This window comes from Carcharodon carcharias, chromosome 5 (genome assembly GCF_017639515.1).
Source record: "Carcharodon carcharias isolate sCarCar2 chromosome 5, sCarCar2.pri, whole genome shotgun sequence".
Lineage (NCBI taxonomy): Eukaryota > Metazoa > Chordata > Chondrichthyes > Lamniformes > Lamnidae > Carcharodon > Carcharodon carcharias.
Window position 1 is genome coordinate 20569157 of NC_054471.1, and position 16261 is coordinate 20585417.

Genomic DNA, 16261 nt, shown 5'->3' on the forward strand with positions numbered 1-16261 from the left:
AATCAAAATGGTGAGTGGATTGGAGGGGAACTTGCAGGTGGTGGTATTCCCATGCATCTGCTGCCTAGTTTTTCTAGGTGGTAGAGATCATGGATTTGGAAGATGCTGTCAAAGGAAGCATGAGCATGTTGGAAAGATATCACCTAGAATTTCAAGGAGGTAGGGAGCTGCTGCGGTATGGAATGCAAATTGTTTCTCCTACACATCTCCTGGTAGCAGACTATGAGTAAAATATCCCATTTTAGCATTAAACTAGATGACTACTTTGAAAGGCAAGATCCAAAGTTAAGGTTAAACCCACCAAAGGTCAAATATAAAATATTAGCATGCTGTAGTGCCAGTGATTCTCGGACAACGGTTCCTGTTTGGTACAGGGAATACTTCTCCTCTTTGTTCCAACAGGCAAAAATGATAGAACATAATTGCAGTTGCCTGTGCCAGGTACAGAGAATCAATCCAAATATCATGAGGCCAAAGGTGTAATTGAACTCATTTTAGTATTATGCTTTATGAAAGCAGGAAGAATTTCATTTGAATCATACAAATTCAGACAAAGAAAACTGAAAATCTAGATACCAACTCACAAACAACAACCAAGAGCTTGGAGTTCAGCCACTTCAAAAATTACAAAATTTACAAGGTGGTGTTTAGCATGAATTCATGAAAACAATCTGTAAGCGTTTAGACAGACAGATGGAGGGAACTAATAATACTGCAAAAAAAAACTGATCATAAGATGAGTTGGATTTCATTTTGAGAATTGCAGGAAAAGAAAAATCTTCAGCTGATAAGTGATGAGAAAATTATAAGGCCAACATACCTAGGGAATAAACTGAGATATTCCATCAACCATTATTCAGAATTTACTCTAACTCCACTTGTTAGTTGTCTGACATTGCTGTGAAAATAAATCCCTATTTTAGAGTTAATAATTAGCAATTTACATTTATTTTTACCTCTCAAGACAATGATTTGTAGTTGCCACAAGCAGTGACTTACATAATATGCCAGCAGAATTGACTTCCACTTGAAAATGCTGTTCCTTACTGAATACAGTCCAGACAAAAATATGCTGCCTGTACCACTTGTGAACAATTGGAACTGTTCAATAGAGGAAAGGCTCACTTACCGGGGGTGTCCATCAATGTTGCAGCGCAGAGTGATTGGAGCAGATGTCTGTATTTCAGACATGCTGGGTGGATCTTTCAAAATCACTCCTCCGGTCTCTATCCCTGAAATAAAGAAAGCAAAATTTGATGAGCACTTAAGAAAAAAAACAAGCTTTTCTCAAAAACAGACTTGTCTCAGATCACTCTTATCGATCACTGGGTCCTTGTTGGAATGATCACAATTAACTTTTAGTGTGCCCTTATGAAGCACAAGCCCTCCTCCACCTACTTGACTGCACTAGCTGATGTAAAATCAATTATTGATTTGGATGAAAATTGAAGGAACTGTTCAATACTTCAATGGATTAAAAGGCCATTCCTTTCAGATAACTGGGTTTACCCAGTTAGCAAGTACATTGTATATTATACAGACCTGGGAGTTTCCAGGTCTGGTTCAATGAAGAGCATAGGAGAGGTTGCCGGGAGCAACACCAGGCATACCTAAAAATGATACCCTAATCTAGTAGAGTTACAATACAGAATTACAAAAGCAGCAGCACGCAGTAGACAGAGCAAAGTGATTCCACAAACAGGGATCTGATCCCAGATCAGATCAAAGCTCTGTAGTCCTGCTACATCCAGTCATGGAATGCTTGACATTTAAGGTAACAGAAGGAAGGAGGAGCTCTACAAACATCCTGAATGATGACCTAGCATATCAGTGCAAAATACAAGGCTGAACGTTTGCAACCATTTCAGTCAGAAGTGCCGAGTGAATAAGCTAGCTCAGCATCCTCCTGAAGTCCTCAGCAACACCGATCAAGTGATAGCAAGAAGTGGCTGTGCACGCTTGGCACACAGCAAAGATTATAGGCACCAATAACATCCCAACTGCAATGCTGGGGACTTGTGCTCCAGAACCAACCACACGCCTAGTCAAACTGTTCCAGCACAGCTCCAACACTGACATCTGTACAGCAATAGGGAAAATTACTTTACGTGTCCTGTTCCCAAAAAATAGGACAGATCTAATCCGAACAATTACCATTCCATCAGACTACTCTTGATCATAAGCAAAGTGATGGAAGCAGTTGTTGACAGTCCCAAGTGGCAATTACCTGTTTACCAATGCTTAGTTTGGGTTCCGCCTGGACCTCTCGGCTCTGGACCTCATTTCAATGTCAGTCCAAACGTGGACAAAAGTACTAAATTCCAGAGGTGACGTGAGAATGACTGCTGTTGACATCAAGGCACCATTTGACTGTGTGTGGCATCAAGGAGCCCTAGCAAAACTGAAGCCAATGGGAATTGGGGAAAATCACTCCACTAGCTGGAATCATATCTAGCACAATGGACGATGGTTGTGGTTGTTGGAGGTCAATCATCTCAGTCCCGGGACATCAGTGCAGGAATTCCTCAGGGTAATGTCCTAGGCCCAACCATCTTCAGCTGCTTAATCATGGCCTTTCCTCCATCATAAGGTTAGAAGTGGGGACGTCACTGATGATTGCATTCTCCAGATAACAAAGCAGTCCATGTCTAAATGCAGCAAGGCCTGGACAACATTCAGGTTTGGGCTGATAAGTGCCAAGTAACATTCTCACTACACAAGTGCCATGGAGTTGTCAACAAGAGAGAATCCAACTATCACCCCTTGACATTCAACAACATTACCATCATTGGTCCCCCACTAGAAACATCCTGGGGTGACCACTGGCCAGAAAATAAACTGGACTAGCCATATAAGTGCTTGGCTACAAGAACAGGTCAGAGGCAGGGGATTCTGCGGCAAATTACTCACCTCTTACCATCTACAATGCACAAGTCGGGAGTGTGATGGAATACTCTCCACTTGGCTGGATGAGTGCAACTCCAAGAACAATTAAAAAGCTGAACAGAAACAAAAAGTGCTGTAAAAACTCAACAGGTCCAGCAGCATCTGTGGAGAGAAACAGAGTTAACGCTTTGAGTCCGTATGACCCTTCTTCAGAGCTACTCTGCTAAGGAATGAAAACCAAGCAGAAATGACGATGGCAAACTCAGCCCTGTCGACCCTGCAAAGTCCTCCTTACTAACATCATGTGCCAAAATTGGGAGAGCTGTCTCACAATACTCAAGCAACAGCTTGATAGTCATACTCACAGAAACATAGCTTACAGACAATGTCCCAGGCACCACCAACACCATCCCTGCAGCAGTGCATCAGCAGAAGTGACAGCAGCACAGTGGTATACAGTCAGGAGGGAGTTGTCCCAGGAGTCTTCAAATAGACTCCGGATCCCATGAGGTCTCATGGCATCAGGTCAAACAAAGGCAAGGAGATCTCTTGCTGATTACCATGTACAGCTTCTCCCTCAGCTGATGAATCAGTACTCCTCCAAATTGAATGCCACTTGGAGGAAGCACCAATGGTGGCAAATATGCAGAATATATTCTGGGTGTGAGACTTCAATGTCCATCACCAAGAGTGGCTGGGTAGCTCCATTATTAAGCAAGCTAGCTGAGTCCTAAAGGACGTAGCTGCTAGACTGGGTGTGCAGCAGGTGATGAGGGAACCAACAAGAGGGAAAAACATACTTGACCTTATCTTCGCCAATTTGCCTGTCGCAGATGCATCTGTCCATGACAGTATCGGAGGAGTGACCACCACACAGTCCTTGTGGAGACGAAGTCCCATCTTCACGCTGAGGATACCCTCCATTGTATTGTGTGACACTACCACTGTGCTAAACGGGATATATTTCGCAAAGATCCAGCAGCTCAAGACTAGGCTTCCAAGAGGCACTGTGGGCCATCAACAGCAGCGGAATTGTACTCGAACACAATCTGTAATCTCATGATCCAGCATAACCCCTATTCTACTTTACCACCAAGCCAGAGGATAAACCCTGGTTCAGTGAAGAGTGCAGAAGGATAAGCCAGGAGTAGCACCAGGCATACCTAAAAATGACACATCAACATGAAGAAACTATAACACAGGACAATTTGCATGCCAAATAGCATAACCTAGCAAGTGATACAGAGCTAGGTGATTCCACAAAAAACGGATCAGATCTAAGCTCTACAGTCCTGCCATAGCGAGTCATAAATGGTGGTGGACAATTAAACAACTCACTGGCGGAGGAAGCTCCACAAACGTCCCCATTCTCAATGATAGGCGGGACCCAGCACATCAGTGCAAAACATAAGGCTGAAGCATTTGCAACAATCTTCAGCAAGTAATGCCCAGTGGAAGATCCATCTCAGCCTTGACCGGAGGTCCCCAGCATCAGAGGTGCCAGTCTTCAGCCAATTCAATTCACTCCACATGATATCAAGGAACAACTAAAGGCTAGGGGCACTGACAACATTCCAGCAATAACACAGAAGACTTGTGCTCAAGAACTTGCCACACCCCTAGCCAAGCTGTTCCAGCACAGCTACACCACTGGCATCTACTCGGCTATGTGGAAAATTGCCCAGGTATTTCCTGTACACAAAATGCAAGACAAATCCAGCCCAGCCAATTACCCCCCATCAGTCTACTCTCGATCATCAGTAAAGTAATGGAAGGGGTCATCAACAGTGCTATCAAGCAGCACTTGCTTAGCAATAACCTGCTCACTGATGCCCAGTTTGAGCTCTACCAGAGCCACTCAGCTCCTGACCTCATTACAGCCTTGGTTCAAGCTCAGACAAAAGAGCTGAACTCCCGAGGTGAAGTGAGATTGACTACCCTTGACATCAAGGCAGCGTTTGACCGAGTGTGGCATCAAATGGCCCTAGCAAAACTGGGGTCAATGGGAATCAGGTGGAAAACTCTCGGCTGGTTCAAGTCATACCTAGCACAAAGGAAGCTGGTTGTCGTTGTTGGAGGTCAGTCATCTCAGCTCCAGGACATCATTGCGGGAGTTCCACAGAGTAGTGTCCTCAGTCCAACCATCAATGACCTTCTTTCCATCATAAAGTCAGAAGTGGGGATGTTCGCTGATGATTGCACAACGTTCAGCACCATTTACGACTCCTCAGCCACCGTGTACAAATGCAGCAAGACCTGGACAATATCCAGGCTTGGGCTGACAAGTGACAAGTAATGTTCGCTCCACACAACTGCTAGGTAATGACCATCTCCAACAAGAGAGAATCCAACCATCGCCCCTTGATGTTCAATGGCATTACCATCACTGAATCCCCCGCTTTCAACATCCTGGGAGTTAACTGACCAGAAACTGAACTGGACTAGCCGTATAAATAATGTGGCTACAAAAGCAGGTCAGAGGCTAAGAATTCTATGGTGAGTTACTCACCTCCTGACTCCGCAAGGCACAAGTTAGGAGTGTGATGGAATACTGCCCACTTGCCTGGATGAGTGCAGCTCCCACAACACTCAAGAAGCTGGACACCATCCAGGACAAAGCAGCCCACTTGATTGGCACCACATCCACAAACATTCACTCCCTCCACCACCGACACACAGTGGCAGCACTGTGTACCATCTACAAGATGCACCGCAAGAATTCGCCAAGGCACCTTCGACAGCACCTTCCAAACCCATGACCACTATCATCTAGAAGGACAAGGGCAGCAGATAGGTGGGAACACCACCACCTGAAAGTTCCCCTCCAAGTCACTCATCATCCTGACTTGGAAATATCTCAGTTCCTTCCCTATCGCTGGGTCAAAATCCTGGAATTCTCTCCCTAACAGCACTATGGATATACCAACACCACAGGGACTGTAGGAATTGAAGAAGGCAGCTCACCACCACCTTCTCAAGGGCAATTAGGGATGGGCAATCAATACTGGCCTAGCCAGCGATCCCCACATGCCATAAGTGGATTTTTAAAAATTAGAACCCAAATTTGAGAGAAGATACCAAGGGACAAAGGAAGAATTATATCCTAAATTCAGGTTAACTGCTTTGAATGGTTGGGGCTCAGTTAGTAAAAATCACAGAATCACAATCACAGAATCACACAGCGCAGAAGAGGCCCTTCGGCCCATCATATCTGCACCGACACGTGAGAAAATTGAAAAGGAACCCCCAAAAAACAAAACGTAGCCCTGAAAACCAAAAAGTAGCTCTGTAAAAAATTAAGCTAGGCAGTTTTTTTCCTCAAAAAGAGCCTTTAATTTCTGGTGGAAGCGATACAGGGAAACAATCAGACTACAGTGAGAGTAGCAAAGCCATGCGGGAAAAAAATAGAGGGGCAGATGGGTATATGGGTAGGAAATGGAGAGGAAAAGATTTAGGGAAGAAAGGAGACAGTAAAATTAGGAGAGAACAAGTGACCCCTGGATCCATTCCCAATCAGCCTCCTATATTTACATCATAGCTCTCTGAGAACATGGCTATTTCATAAAAACTTTGATGACTTCAAGTACTTTGTTAAACTAATCTATGCATTTTTATTTATATTGCCAGTGCATAATCTTATAAATACATTCAGGTATGAACCAAGCCTATGACAGTAAATTATTTGACCAGTGAAGGCCACATCTTTATCAAATTCTAAGATTTCCACCATAGTGGGGTCAGGAGGCACAGAGATTGTTACCACCGGTGTAATGAAAATATAACAATTTTCATAATGTTATTGGGATTTATTGTGAAGTAGGAATAGTGGGGTCTGGATAGTGTGTGTGGATAGTCTGATATATCAGAAGAGATGCTAGATTTGAAATGATAAATAAGTAAACATTGCTGAAGTTTTAGAATGTGAGGTGTAAAAGGAATATTTGCCTTATTAGATAAACCAGAGTAGTTTGAATTTCAAAAGAGAAGGTGAAACATTACACTTAGCCAGAATCAGCCAGTGTGTTTATTTTTCCTAAAGCTTACAGATAAAATTGGTACTATGAAGGGTTTTTATTATGAGAAAGCTAAAGTCCAAAGACATATTGAAACAATGAAATTTGCATTCAAAAGGGAAAATATGTATAAAGGCGAGGAGACTATAAGTAAGGAGAAGGCATTCTAAGGTCTCACAAGTGTGAAAAGCCTCCAGCCTCTATGTACCAAGCTGTTGCCTATAGGGACCTAAGATAATTCACTGTGAAAATCCCTCTCTAGGGTATCGTGTGCTCTGACTGTTAAAATCTATTTTGTTTTTACTGTTGCCTTAATGGAGGTGTAACTTGGAGTTAGATTAATTAGGAGAGCTGGGAGTCAGAGGTCTACAGCACAGAAAAATGCCCTTCAGCCCATCGAGTCTGCACTGGTCAAACAAGTACCTAACTATTCAAATCCCATTTTCCAGCACTAGGCCCATAGCCTTGTATGCCATGGCATCGCAAGTGCACATCCAAATACTTCTTAAATGTTATGAGGGATTCTGCCTCTACCAACATTTCAGGCAGTGAGTTTCAGATTCCCATTGCCTCTGGGTGAAAAAATTCTACCTCACATCCCGTCTAAATCTCCTGCCCTTTCCTTAAATCCATGCCCCCGGTTATTGATCCCTCCACCAAGGGGAAAAGTTCCTTCCTGTCTACCCTATCTATGCCCCTCATAATTTTATACACTTCAACCATGTCCCCCCCCCCCTCAAAATTCTCTGCTCCAGGGAAAATAACCCCAGTCTATCCAATCTCTCCTCATAGCTAAAACTCGCCAGTCCAGGCAACATCCTGCTAAATCTCCTCTGCACTCTCTCTACTGCAATCATATCCTTCCTATAAGGCAGATTCCAGAACTGCATACTATATTCTAGCTGTGGCCTAACCAGCGTTTTATACAGTTCCAACATAACCTCCCTTGCCTCACTCAACAGCCTGGGATACATTTCATCTGGGCCTGGAGATTTATCTACCTTTAAGCCAGCCAGACCACTTAGAACCTCCTCTCTTTCTATGCTAATTTATTTGATTATATCACAGTCCTTCTGCCTGATTTCCACGCCCACGTCATCCCTCTCACTTGTGAACACCGACACAGTATTCATCTGAAACCCTATCTTCCAGCTCCACACACAAGTTACTTAATGGGCCCTACTCTTTCCCTAGTAATCCTCTTACTCTTAATGCACATGTAAAACAACTTTGTATTTTCCTTTATTTTACCTGCCAACATTTTCTCATGCCCCCTTTTTGCTCTCTTAATTTCCTTTTAAGTTGCCCCCCTACACATTCTATACTCCGCTAGGGCTTCCGTTGTTTTAAGCCCTCGATATCCACCATAAACCTCCCCTTTTCTCTTTAACAAATCGTGTATTTCCCTCAACATCCAGGATTCCCTGGATTTGTTGGTCCCACCCTTTGTCTTTACCGGAATATGTTAGCCCTGTACTCTCCCTATTTCCTTCTAGAATGAGTCCCACTGCTCTGATACAGGTTTAACGAAAAGCAGCTGCTCCCAGTCCACTCTGGCCAAATCATATCTGATTTTATTAAAATCGGCCTTCCACCAAGTGTACCAATCCCTGTTATGAAGGAGTTACCGTAGTAGTAATTTGCATACCTATGTATGCAAATTATTTTCTTTCATTAATAAATGTTTAATTTAGTTTTTAAAAAAAAACTTCCAAGACTCGGTGAACTTATTACTACTGAATTCAAGGCACGCACCTCAAAATAAAAATATAAATTTCAAAACAGTTGTGGCAGTTGTTTCAAGTTTCCCTCTGGGATTTGAGCAGCTTTGCATTTACCATCTGCCATGCCATAACACCAATCGGGGAGTTTAAAACTTGAGGGCACATTCTCAGGATAATGACCAATCATTTTGGATTGAGATAAGGAAAAATTTCTTCACTCAAAGGATTGTAAATCTTTGGGATTCTCCATGCCTGATGCTTGTGGATGGTCCATCACTGAATACATTTAAGGCTGGGATAGTTCTTGGGCGGTTGTGGGGAGGGGGGGGGGGGGGGGACCAGTACAAACTGGACGGGTTACACCTGGGCAGGACCGGGACTGCTGCTCTAGGGGGAATATTTGCTAGGGCGGTTGGGGAGGGTTTAAGCTAAAATGGCAGGGGGATGGGAACCTATGTGAGGAGCCAGAGGAGGGGGAATCAAGGACAAAAGGACAAGAACAAAAGACAGAAAGGGGAATAAGAAAAGTGATAGGCAGAGAAATCAAGGGCAAAAATCAAACAAGAAATAGCGGGAATGGGACAAGTAATGTTCAAAACACAAGCCTTAAGGTTTTGTACCGTAACGCGAGGAGCATTTCCAATAAAGTGGATGAATTAACCGCACAAATAGATGTAAACAGTATGATATAGTCGGAATTACGGAGACATGGCTGCAGGGTGACCAGGGATGGGAACTGAACATCCAGGGGTATTCAGTATTTAGGAAGGACAGACAAAAAGGAAAAGGCGGTGGAGTTGGATTGTCGGTTAAAGAGGAAATTAATGCAATAGTGAGGAAAGATATTAGCTCCGACGATGTGGAATCTGTATGGGTAGAGCTGAGAAACACTAAGGGACAAAAAACATTAGTGGGGGTTGTATATAGACCACCAAACTGTAGTGGTGATGTTGAGAATGGCATTAAACAGGAAATTAGAGACGCATGCAATAAAGGAACATGTGTAATTATGGGTGACTTTAATCTGCATATAGATTGGGCAAATCAAATTAGTAACAATACTGTAGAGGAGGAATTCCTGGAGTGTATATGGGATGGTTTTCTGGACCAATACATTGAGGAACCAACTACAGAACAGGCCATCCTCGACTGAGTATTGTGTAATGTGAAAGGAATAATTGGCAATCTACTTGTGCGAGGCCCCTTGGGGATGAGCGACCATAATATGATAGAATTCTTCATCAAGATGGAGAGAGATGTAGTTGATTCTGAGACTAAGGTCCTGAATCTTAATAAAGGAAACTATGATGGTATGAGGCGCGAGTTGGCTATGATGGATTGGGAAATGTTACTTAAAGGGATGACGGTGGATAGGCAATGGCAAACATTCAAAGAGCACATGGGTGAACTGCAACAATTGTTTATTCCTGTCTGGCACAAAAGTAAAACAGGAAAGGTGGCCAAACCATGGCTTACAAGGGAAATTAGAGATAGTATTAGATACAAGGAAGAATCATACAAATTGGCCAGAAAAAACAACAGACCTGAAGATTGGGAACACTTTAGAATTCAGCAAAGGAGGACTAAGGGATTGATTAAGAAGTGGAAAATAGAGTACGAGAGTAAGCTTGCGGGAAACATAAAAACTGACTGTAAAAGTTTCTATAGGTATTTGAAGAGAAAAAGATTGGTGAAGACAAATGTAGGTCCCTTACACTCAGAAACAGAGGAATTTATAATGGGGAATAAAGAAATGACTGACCAACTAAATACATACTTTGGTTCTGTTGTCACAAAGGAGGACACAAATAACATACCAGAAATGTTGAGGAACACAGGGTTTCGTGAGAGGAAGGAACTGAAAGAAATCAGTATTAGTAGGGAAATGTTGTTGGAGAAATTGATGGGATTGAAGGCTGATAAATCCCGAGGGCCTGATAATCTACATGCCAGAGAGCTTAAGGAAGCGGCCCTCGAAATAGTGGATGCATTGGTGGTCATCTTCCCAGATTCTATAGGCTCTTGGACAGTTCCTACAGATTGGAGAGTAGCTAATGTAATCACTATTTAAAAAAGGAGGTAGAGAGAAAACAGGGAATTATAGACCAGTCAGCCTGACATCGGTAGTGGGGAAAATTCTGGAGTCCATTATAAAAGATTTAATAGCTGAGCACTTGGAAAACTGTGGCAGAATCGGACAGACTCAGCATGGATTTATGAAAGGGAAATCATGCTTGACCAATCTGCTGGAATTTTTCGAGAATGTAACTAGTAGAGTTGATGAGGGGGACGCAGTGGATGTGGTTTATTTGGACTTTCAGAAGGCTTTCGATAAAGTCCCACATAAGAGATTAGCGTGTAAAATTAAATCGCATGGGATTGGGGGTAGTGTATTGAGATAGATAGAAAACTGGTTGGCAGACAGGAAACAAAGAGTAGGAATAAACGGGTCTTTTGTGGAATGGCAAGCAGTGACGAGTGGGGTACCGCAGGGATCGGTGCTGGGACCCCAGCTATTCACAATACATATTAATGATTTAGATCAGGGAACTAAATGTAATATCTCCAAATTTAGAACATATCCAGCAACTCAAAACTGGGCACCCATGAAGCTCTGTGGGCCATCAGCAACAGCAAAACTATACTCAACCACAATCTGTAACCTCATGGTGTGGAATATCCTTGACTCTACCATAACCATCAAGCTAGGTCATAACCCTGGTTCAATTAAGAGTGCAGGAGAGCATGCCAAGAGCAGCACACCAGATACATTTAAAATGAGGTGTCAACATACAAACATACGAATTAGGAGTAGGTCACTCAGCCCCTCAAGTCTGCTTGTCCATTCAATAAGATCATGGCTGATCTGAATGCACCCTCAACCCCACATTCCTGCCTACAGCCGATAACTTTTCACTCCCTTGTTAACCAAGAATCTATCTAGCTCTGCCTTAAAAAATATTCAAAGACTCTGCTTCTAAAGCCTTTTGAGGAAGAGTTCCAAAGACTCAAAACCCTCAGAAAATATTTCTCCTCATCTCTGTTTTAAATAAGAAACCTCTTATTTTTAAACACTGACTCCTAGTTCCAGATTCTCCCACAAGAGGAAGCATCCTCTCCACATCCACCCTGTAAAGACCCCCTCAGAATCTTAAAGGTTTCAATTAAGTGGCCTCTTAATCTTCTAAATTTCAGTGGGTACAAACCTGATCTGTCCAACTATTCTACATAAGACCACCCACCCATTCCTGGTATTCGTCTAGTAAACCTTCTCTGAACTGCTTCTAGTGCATTTACCTCTTTCTTTAAATAAGGAGACCGGTACTGTACACAGTACTCCAGATGTAGTCACACCAATGTCCTGTACAACTGAAGCATAATCTCTCTACTTTTGTGAGCAATTCCCCTCACAATAAACAATAACATCTATTAGCATTCCTAATTACCTGCTGTGCCTGCATATTAGTCTCGTGATTCATGCACTAGGACACCCAGATCCCTCTGAATCTCAGAGCTCTGCAATCTCTGCATTTAGATAATAAGCTTCTTTTTATTTTTCCTGCCAAAATGAATGATTTCACATTTGCCCGCATTGTACTTCATTTGCCAAATCTTTGCTCACTCACTTAACCTATCTATGTCACTCTGTAGCCTCCTTACATCCTCCTCACAACTTACTTTCCTAACTATATTTGTGTCGTCAGCAAATTTCGCAACTATTCTTTCGGTCCCTTCCTCCAAGTCATTTATATAAATTGTAAAAAGCTGAGGCCCCAGCACTGATCCCTGTGGCACACCACTTGTTACATCCTGCCAACCAGAAAAAGACTCATTTATGCCTACTCTCAGTCTCCTGTCACATAGCCAATCTTCTATCCATACCAATATGTTACCCCCGGAACCATGAGCTTTCATTTTCTGCAATAACCTTTGATGTGGCACTTTATCAAATGCTTTTGGAAATCTAAGTACAGTACATCCACCAGTTCTCCTTTATCCACAGCACATGTGACTCCTTCAAAGAACTCCAATAAATTGGTTAAACATGATTTTCCTTTTACAAAACCATGTTGGCTCTGCCTGATTGCCTTGGGTTTTTCTATGTGCCCTGCTATAACATCTTTAATAATAGCTTCTAACATTTTCCCTATGTCAGATGTCAGGCTAACTGGCCTGTTGTTTCCTGTTTTCTGTCTCCCTTCCTTTTTGAATAAAGGAGTTACATTTGCTAATTTCCAATCTAATGGAACCTTCCCAAAATCTAGGGAATTTTGGAAAATTAAAACCAGTGCATCAACTATCTCACTAGCCACTTCTTTCAAGACCTGAGGGTGAAGTCCATCCGGACCTGGGTGTTTTTCAGTCCACAGCCCCAATTCACTCAATATCATTACACTGGTGACTGTAATTTTCTCAGGTTACTCCCTTCCTTCCATTTTCTGATTTACAGCTATTTCCTGGATGTTACTTATGTCCTCTATAGTGAAGACTGAAGCAAAATACCTGTTTAATTCATTCGCCATCTCCCTCCTTCAATTCCCCAGACCCACAATCTACAGGAGCAACACTCACTTTGTTAATTCTTTTCTTATTTAAATATCTATAGAAGCTCTTACTTTATATTACTAGGTAGCTTTCTCACATACTCTAGTTTTTCCTTCCTCATTAATCTTGTCATTCTTTGCTGTTCTTTATATTCTTTCCAATCTTCTGACCTGCCACCCATCTTTGTGTAATTATATGCTTTTTCTTTAATTTTCATACTGTCTTTAACTTCTTTAGTTAACCACGGATGGTGGGCCCGCTCTTTGGAACTTTTCTTTCTCATTGGAGTGTATCTATTCTGTGTATTCTGGTGAAGTTGCAACGTGACTAATTGCATGCCGAAGAGCGGAAGCAGCATGCAATAGACTGAGCTGTCAATCTCTTTTCATACTCTGTTTCACTTATTTGCTCTTCACTTCCCCTATGAACCTTGTGTATTCAGCCTAGTTCTTGGTTGTATTATCCACATGACATTTGTCACAAACACATTTTTTCTTCTTCATCTCAACTGCTATCTCTTTTGTCATCCAGGAAGCTCTAGATTTGTTTCCTCTTCAAGGGAATATACCTTGACTGTGTCGAACTGCCTCTTCTTTAAAAGGTAGCCCATTGTTCAGTTGCAGTTTTTCCTGCCAACTTTTGATTCCAATTTATCTGATCCGACTCATTCTCAACCCATTGAAGTTGGCTTTCCCCAAGTTAATCATTCTTACTCTGGGTTCACAGAATGGTTCCAGCACAGGAGATGGCCATTTGACCCATCATGTCTGTGCTGGCTCTCTGAAGGAACAATTTACCTAGGGCTAATCCCTGGCCTCCTCCCTGTAGTCCCGCAGATCTTCCTTTTCAGGTAATAGTCCAATTTTTCTTAAATGCCTTGATCGAACCTGCCTCCATCACAACCTCAAGTGGTGCATTTCAGATCCCAAGGCTGATGCGATAGTGCTGTTCAAGTTAAAGGGGAAATGGGTGGACATTCTCTTCTTGCAGCGCTTACATGATGCAGACATAATCTGCAATTTATCATCCCAGTTTAGATGTTGTCCAGGTCCTGCTGTAGGTGGGTGTGGGGTAATAAATATGTGTGTGTTGTGAATGGACATTCAACACTGATTTAGTCAGCTAACAGCCTACTCTGGTCTTATGAAGGAGGGTAGGTCATTTATGAAATTGGATTGTTATCACTATCAAAGGAATTCCTGCAACAATGTTTAACAGCTTCTACCCCAATCTTCTTTATGTCAAGCAAGGCTCCAATATAAATTCAGGTTTTTCCTTTGCTAGGTTACATTGGTGCCATACTTGCTTGTATGTTGTCTTGATGCTGAGGACTGCTATTCTAACCTTTGCATAAGAATTCAATTCTTGCACTCATATCTTGACCAGGGAATCAAGTTTTGCCCTCAGAACCTGAAATGAGCATCAATGAGCAGATTATTGGTGAGTAGGTATTGCTTGATGGCATTGTTGATAATCAGAAAAGTATTTGAAGGAGCTAAGAGGAGTGGCAGGTGTAGCACTGAGAAGATCTGAAAGCTGTATGATAAAAACTTAAGTGTTGCATCAGAATCTAATAGGGTAATAAGTCAATTTAACTTTATTCTTTTTTTGTGAGTAAGAATGAATTAGGCAATGTTCCACATTATTGGGTTGGTGGCAGCTATTATAGCTGTGTTGTGCAAGACTTCAGCATTACAGTATAATGTCAGCAGGCATGATAGTCTCTGCTACATGCAGCTAACTCAAGTCATTTCTTAATGTCTTGTAAAGTGAACTGAACTGCTGGATGCTGACATGTACAGCAGTGACAGTGGGGACCAGTATACACTCAGTACTTTTGCCTGAAGATGCTTTGCATTGTACAGTGGCCAAGGACAAGTCCCAGAACAAGGAAAAACTAACGTTTTTGGAGGGATATAGCACCTGAGCAAAAATGTTTGTTCTAGTTAGAGAAAGAGCACGGATTGAAATCCTCAATGGTGTTGGTGAATGCAGCGTATGATGGAGTTAGCTAGCCACTTCAGCAGAAGCTATCTCCATCAGAGTGATAGGTTTAAACGCAAATAACTTATTGATGAGGTATGAACAAGAAACCACAGTGCTATTTCTTAGCTGCAATCAATTAGAGGGGGACCCAAGTTTCAGACATTAAAGGGCTTCCAGAACATAAACATCAGATGAATACTGAAGTGTCATTCTTGTCCAGTAAATTCAGCTGTTCACTGTTAGTACCTGAGACTGCTGCATTTTATTTGAATGTTTATTTCTGGCTGTTGGGGTGGGAAGGGGAGTGGATCCTTTCATAGAGAGATGGGGAAGGGAAAACAATGTGAAAGTAAATGTAAATAGACATCTGCTCAAATTGTATGGACCAAATTTATTTTTAAATTCGTTGATGGGACATGGGCATCACTGGCTAGGCCAGCATTTATTGCCCATCCCTAATTGCCCTTGTTCAGAGGGCATTAAGAGCTAACCACATTGCTGTGGGGTCTGAAGTCACATGTAGGCCAGACCAGGTAAGGATGGCAGATTTCCTTCCCTAAAGGACATTACTGAACCAGATGGGTTTTAAGACAATCGGTAATAGATTTGCAGTCATCGGTCTATTAATTGAATTCAAATTTCATCATCTACTGTAACCAGAGCATTACCCTTGGTCGCTGGAATACTAGTCCAGTGACAATACCACTAAGCCACCGCCTCATTATTTTGAGTATTTAGCATTAGCATAGAGACTCATTGTAGTGGATGGATTTAGAATTTAAGATGGAATGCATTAATCATTAATTACTGTTGACTTGTAAATTTGAATATTAAATAAGTCATTGCAATTTATTAATTCAAAGTCACTTTATACAAGTTACTGTACCAGATTATGCACACTGCAATGTCAGCAAGTATAACCAGAAATTAAGTTAAAATTTGCCAATCCTTAGTAGCCCATTGTTTTGCATAAATGCTACAGAAATTTTACTTAAAAGACACATTGGAACAACAATTTCACTGAAGGGTACACTGGAATCTGTTAAGTCTTAATAATGTACTTAGAAAATCATAGTATGATCAGACAAAGTCTATATGGTTTTACAA

At 42.0% G+C, this 16261-nt stretch overlaps 1 protein-coding gene across 1 annotated transcript in view; it reads right to left on the reverse strand.

Moving 5' to 3' along the window:
- LOC121278233 (inactive tyrosine-protein kinase 7-like) overlaps window positions 1-16261 on the reverse strand; it is a 355699-nt gene that overhangs the window by 183235 nt on the left and 156203 nt on the right. The window contains exon 3 of the mRNA XM_041188452.1: window positions 1130-1232. Coding sequence (XP_041044386.1) covers window positions 1130-1232 — 103 coding nt within the window. The remainder of the gene's footprint in view (window positions 1-1129; window positions 1233-16261) is intronic.